Below are 6064 nucleotides of genomic sequence, written 5' to 3'. Positions count from 1 at the left end.
GGGCCGTGGCCAGGCAGCTCCTGCGCGACGGCAAGAAGGAGTGAGCGGGGCGGGGGCGGGGGCGGGACGCCGGGCGGGGGGCCGACCACCACCTGTCTCCCGGCAGGCGGGCCAGGCTGCTGCTGAAGAAGAAGCGGTACCAGGAGCAGCTCCTGGACAAGACGGAGACCCAGATCACCAGCCTGGAGACCATGGTAGGGCTCTGGCCTGGGGCGGGGGAAGGCCGTGCGTCGGAGCCTGGCGGCACTGAGCCTGAGGACACGCCGCTGGGACTGCAGGGCACCAGGGTGTTCCCTGGGGCCTGACGGGCGCAGTGCCCCTGCAGGCATGGGGACGTGTGGGGGCGAGGTGGGGGTCGCCCGGGTGGCCGCAGCCACGCTGCAGGGCCAGCATGAGGTGTTAGGGTGTGCACGGATGCGCTTGCCTTCTGGAGTGACAGAGAAGCCTGAGCTCTTCGCACCCTTCTCCCCTGTGGTGGGGAGCAGGGAGGGGGAGGGGTCTGCCCCGCCCAGCAGCCGCGTCACGACAGCCGCGGCCCTGCTCCCATAGGTCCAGAGCATCGAGTTCACGCAGATCGAGATGAAGGTGATGGAGGGGCTGCGGGTCGGAAACGAATGTCTGCAGAAGATGCACCAGGTGGGTGGCTGGGGGCGGGGACATGGACCAGGGTGCTGTTTCACATGGAGCACGGGGACAGGATGAGGGGAAGTCGGCGGGGGGTGTTGTGTCCGTGTAGAGCCAAGAGGTAGGACGTGGGGACACTGGCCAGGGCACTGTGTGACATGGAGCACAGGGCTAGGGACACAGGGACATGGGCCAGGGGCACTACAAGCAGTTGTCGCCTGGTTTTAACCTCCCTGCTGGGGTCGTCTGGACGCTGGGAGGTCTGAGGGGCAGTCCAGGAAAGAGTCTGACAGCTTCTGTCCACTTGGCTAGAGTGACAGGGTATAGCGTGTGTGCCTTCAGGGGCAGAGAGGTGGGGTTACATTTGAAGAAGTGAGACTGAGATTGGGTAAAGCTGAGAGGTGGGCATGGCTTAGGGTGGGGCTGAGAAGTGGGTGGGGCTTGGGGTGGGGCCTGGAGGGCAGGGCGGAGAGCTGACTGCACCCTGGTCCTGGTCTCAGGTGATGTCCATTGAGGAGGTGGAGAGGATCCTGGACGAGACCCAGGAGGCCGTGCAGTACCAGCAAGTAGGTGTCGCTGCTTTGTGGGTGAGGGATGGGGACACCTCCTGCCAGCGCTCAGTGCCAATGCCTAGGGCCACCCCTGCCCACACCCTCTTGGCAGCTAACTTCATTCAAGGGAGGGGTGGCTCTGAGCCTGTCTGTCCCTGCTTCCTGGGGGGACGACCCTCCTCAGCCCCGTTCTTCACCGTGGCCCCTGTTTCCCAGCAAATCGATGAGTTGCTGGCAGGAAGCCTCACTCAGGAGGACGAGGACGCCATCTTGAAGGAGCTGGATGCCATCACACAGGTGAGGGGTCTGGGGTGGGGGGCTGGGACAAGGGGCCCCGGAGGGGCTGGGGACGAGGGCCCAAGGCGCCCACTGCGTCAGCCGCGTCTGCAGACCGCTCTTGGTGCAGCCCACATGGTTCACAGTGAGTGCGCCAGCCTGACAGTGAGGACCACATGACAGAGGTTTTCAGGGTCCCTGGCAGACAGTCTGCTACAGGTGCTAGGGTGGCACAGCCGGGGTTTCTCCTGCGCCTCAGCCCCTTCCCACGGTGGCCTGCTTTCTTAACGCTCTGGGTTCTGTCTCCCACCTGAGGGACCACACTGTCCACATAGGATTTGGGCTTCGGGGCCTACTGCTGCCTCGCACCCCTCCACCCAGCCTGCCCCTGCACTCCCGCCCAGGGTCTGCGTGTGCCCCAGGCGCCCCGTCCCAGCCTGCCCCTGCCTGCACTCCCGCCCGGGCCCTGGCGCCCTGTGGTCTGCGTGTGCACCTGGCACCCTGTCCCAGCCTGCCCCTGCCTGCACTCCGGCCCGGGCCCTGGTGCTGTGTCTGCAGGTGCCCCTGGCTTGGGGATTCGGTCTTTTGAAGCCCCTGCCTCTCTTTGCCTGATTCTCGCCCCACTGGGAACCCTGACTGTGCCCTTGCTGCCCCACGTCACTTGCCTGCCGAGGGCTCCCCCGTGGGCCCAGGGCCTTGTGAACTCCCATTAGGCCGGCCGGGAGGGCTCGGCCCCACATGTCAGGCAGGACAGCAGAGGCGCTCAGCGGGGCGGCCCCTTCTCCCACAAACCTGAGCCTCGAGGGGCCACTGGACGCTCGAGCCTGCATGGCGCCAGCGTCACCGGGGCCGCTGACAGCCCCGTTCTGATGAGCTGAGGTCGCTGTTGGACAAGACCTGGCCCTTTAGAGAGAGGCTGCTCGCGGGGGGCTCCAGGGTTTCGCCTCTCAGCCTCCGTCTCTGGTTCTCCCAGGAGCAGATCGAGCTGCCGGAGGTGCCTACAGAACCCCTCCCTGACAAGAGCCCAGGTACCGCCCTCACTGTCTCCTGAGGTTGGGAGCACGTGGGTCACGGGGAGCCTTGCCTTTGGAGCTGGTCCTCAGCCCCCGGGATCGGGGGGCCTGTAAGGTGGGTCCGCCCGTAGAGGAGCTCTAGACAGTAGAGCCGGGCAGGGCCTGTCTGTGCAGGCTCCCCCAGGCCCAGCCCCGAGGTGACCGCCTCGCGGGAGCACGCAGCACACCTCGCGGCACGTTCCCTGGGAGGCGGACTCCCTTTTACACCCACGTGTGCTTCTCTGGGTCCTTCATCCTTCTTGGCGGGTCCCAGGCGCGGGGCTGCCGTTCCGACCTCTGACCCAGCAGTCCAGGGTCTGCATCACCGCCCTCAGCCCCACCGGCTCCCCTTGTGGGGTTCACCTCTGTCTGCACTTGGCACGCTGGCCCCGTGGCGCCTCACCTGGGGCCCCCTGTGCTCAGCTGCCGCCCCAGGGCTGGTGATTCGAATCCCCGAGTGCTCCCCGGAGCCGAGGCCTGGGTCTGCTGTAAAGACTGACCTCAGCTCTGCTCGCTGCACGGCGGCCTCCGTCAACGGAATCGACTGGACGCAGCGGGCTTCTCGGTTTGTATGACAGATTCCTCTCTTTCTCCACAGAAAAGATGCCCATCAAGACCAAGCCCCGGCAGGCTGAGCTGGTGGCAGCCTCGTAACTTGCCCCTCGTTGGACCTGTGGGACATCCCCAGGGACTGTGGCCCCCAAGAGCCGGGAGTGTGGCCAGCGGGCAGAGTGGCTCTCCCAGGATGTCGAGATGTCCTGGCCAAGCTCCGCCCCTCACGGTGTGACCTCCGAGCACCGCCTTGCTCTCCTCTCCAGGTTGAATGACCACGTCCAGACCTCCGGCCTCACACGGCCCGTGCTGGCCGTGACAGTGCTCCAGGGCCACTCACGCTGCCCATCCAGCCACGTGGCTCAGGGCACCTTCTCTGAAGCCTGCTGTCCGTGAGCAGCCCTCACGGAAAGACACCCCAAAACCGATGCCATGCTCCTCCGGTCCCATCCGTCCCGCTGCTGAGGCCTGGCTTCCAGACCTGCCACTGGTCCCCACACACACGAGGGGCCACCCAGGACACTAGCACTCACCCGGCCTCCCGTGCCTGTCTGGGCGGCCCACGTGGACCCCTCACGTTTGGGCTGGTGGGCCAAGAGGATGCCGCCTGCTGGCCTGACCCTCTCCTTGTCACCTGCATGCGAGGGCTTGGCCTGCTGAGAAAGGACATCAGGGCAGTCCAGAGGGAGACAGCCCTGCCCCAGCAGCTGTGGCCGTCGGCCGTGGCTGCCCCCTGGGCTGGGCTCCCAGACCCCCCAGTCCCAAGGGCCAGACCTTCAAAGACAGACTGTGACGTGACTGTTTGTGGGCTTGTTCGCCAGGAGACAATCTCACCAAGCCCCGTCCACCAGGAGCGAGCAGGGCTGCCTTGGGCCTACCAGCAGCAGAGGGAAACCTCCTTCCTGACCCCATGATGGGGTATTAAACCTGCCCCTCTCTGCAGCCCGCTGCCTCAGTGGACTCGGCCGGTGATGAGGGTTGTCAGGGACTGTGGGCCTGGTTCCCTTCCTTGGTGTTCCCTTCAGCACGTGCCTGTTTACCTGTGGGGCTCGGGCTTCCCCCAGAGGGACGGCCCCTTGACTGCTGTGATGTGTGCATGCCTGGGAGGCCCTTGACTGCGAGAGCCGCAGCAGACGGGGAGCCCTTACTGGGGGGGCAGAGGAGAAGGTCGTGTCCAGTGTCACAGGCCTGGGCTCCTGGCGGTCCCTCTGGGCAGCTCCCCTCAGTAAAGAGTGGGTCGCTGGCTGGCTGCCACCCTCCATGTGGCTTCGTGGGGCTCCTACATCTGGTGGCTGGTAGCCAGGGCTTGAAACCCAGGCCTCTTTTTGTGGGGGGGCCTGCTGAAGTCCCCCTTTTGGTTTGACATTGTGTCTGGTGGGAAATGCACTAAGTGGGCAGTGGGGAGAGGGTGTCACATCTGGGGGGCCTTTTGGCACTGCGGGTGCAAACTAGTGCCAGGTCTTACGGTTTTTCCAGAGAAACTAGGGTCTGCCTTAGATGAAGTCTTTCGTCCACATTAAAAGCTGGAGCCAGGGGACAGATCCTGTTTCCCTGCAGTGCACGCTTCAGCCACAGGGGGGTGGGTTTTGCAGGAAAAGCGCATCACCGCCCTAGCACCTGCGGCCCACCCTTCTGCAGCGGCGACCGGGGGAGGAGCAGGTGCCTAGATGGTGGCCAGGCCGAGGCGGCAGCCCAGGAGGGCCCAGGGTTGCATGTCGCAGACTGGGCCCTCCCCACCTCTCCCTCCTCCTCCCTTCAGGCCATGGCCACGCGCAGAGAGGCACGGCACCTGGGTGCCGGAGGGCGGGTGGCATGAGCGCCCCGTGCTTCCCAGTCATGGCCACCAAGTAGGGGCCCTGTGTGGGAGCAGAAGGAAGATACAGCCCCAGAGCACGTGGGCCCCCCAGGCCTGGGCGGGGCGGGCCTTTTCCACGGGAGAAACCTCCACCTCAAACAAACGGGCACCAGGATTAACTGTCCGAAGCGAGGCCGTGAGGCCCTTTCTCGTCTAAGAGAGCAGTGAGCCCGGTGCTCCCGGGCCCTGGAGATTCAGCCAGGGACACCAGCGGCCAGCTGCCTGCCCGCCCTGGTCCTCCGAGAGGGGGCGGCTGCACTTAACGCCTTTTTGTATTTTTAACCAGGTTTTTGGGAACGGTGTCAGGTTTTAGTGTGGTGTGCAGCCCTGTGAGGGCCCTGTCAGGTTTCAGTGGGGTATGCAGTCCTGTGAGGGAGGTGTGGCAGGTTTCAGTGGGGTGTGCAGCCCTGAGTTGTTTTACCGCTGAGCATGTATGTGGCAGGGCATGCACCCACTCAGCCGTCTCTGTACAGCTCGGGGACACTGGTCGCAGCCTTCAGGGTGTGCAGCCCTCCTCGACCTCCGCTCTGATTCCTTCCTGCCCGGTTACATGAACTCACTGCCCCCTAGGCTTCCTGTCCAGCCTCTCAAGTTGCTGTTAACGCTTGATCCCACGTAGGAAGGTCTTATGCAGGCATACCTAGTTAAGCTGGACTGTCGCTTAAAGATGGCTCCGGGGGAAAGTTTTGGTTATGGTTTCAGGGTTGATTATCTCAGCAGTTGTCTTGGGGATTCATCCAGCCTCGACGGCTCAAAAACTCTGGCTTCCGTGAGAACTGAGATGCTCTACAGTTCCCTCCCTTTTGATCAGGAGTCTTGTCTAGAATTTTTAATCAAAATGTTCAGTGATGATAGCCGGACACCATCTAGTTCTGGTCTCATGACAAAGGAGGCATTTGTTCAGAGGCAGCCACCCACTCCACGTCCTGTTCCTGACTCCTCCTGCCTCAGGTGCACTCACCCGCCCAGCCCGGGCAGCCGCAGGGCGGTCTCCCTCCCATCGTCCTGTTTTCTGGGATATGCAAATGGCATCAGACAGGGTACCTTTGGAGGCCACTGCCTTTCAGTCAGCACAGTGCCTTCCAGATGCCTGCATCTGGCCCTGTATGAACAGCCCACCCCCTTCCTTGCCGGGTGTCAGTCCCTGGCTGGAG

General features: G+C 64.0%; 1 protein-coding gene across 1 annotated transcript in view; it reads left to right on the top strand.

Annotated features, from left to right (window-relative positions):
• CHMP6 (charged multivesicular body protein 6) overlaps window positions 1–3157 on the top strand; it is a 6914-nt gene extending 3757 nt beyond the window's left edge. Inside the window, exons 3-9 of the mRNA XM_007959594.2 lie at window positions 14–40; window positions 107–194; window positions 550–636; window positions 1125–1190; window positions 1392–1472; window positions 2425–2479; window positions 3102–3157. Of these exons, the coding sequence (XP_007957785.1) occupies window positions 14–40; window positions 107–194; window positions 550–636; window positions 1125–1190; window positions 1392–1472; window positions 2425–2479; window positions 3102–3157 (460 nt within the window). The remainder of the gene's footprint in view (window positions 1–13; window positions 41–106; window positions 195–549; window positions 637–1124; window positions 1191–1391; window positions 1473–2424; window positions 2480–3101) is intronic.
• The last annotated feature ends 2907 nt before the right edge of the window (window positions 3158–6064 follow it).

This window comes from Orycteropus afer, unplaced genomic scaffold (assembly GCF_000298275.1).
Source record: "Orycteropus afer afer isolate SDZICR_OR568_19922 unplaced genomic scaffold, OryAfe1.0 scaffold00018, whole genome shotgun sequence".
NCBI lineage: Eukaryota > Metazoa > Chordata > Mammalia > Tubulidentata > Orycteropodidae > Orycteropus > Orycteropus afer.
Note: the sequence above shows the minus strand (reverse complement) of the source record. Positions and strands in the feature narration are given on the sequence as shown.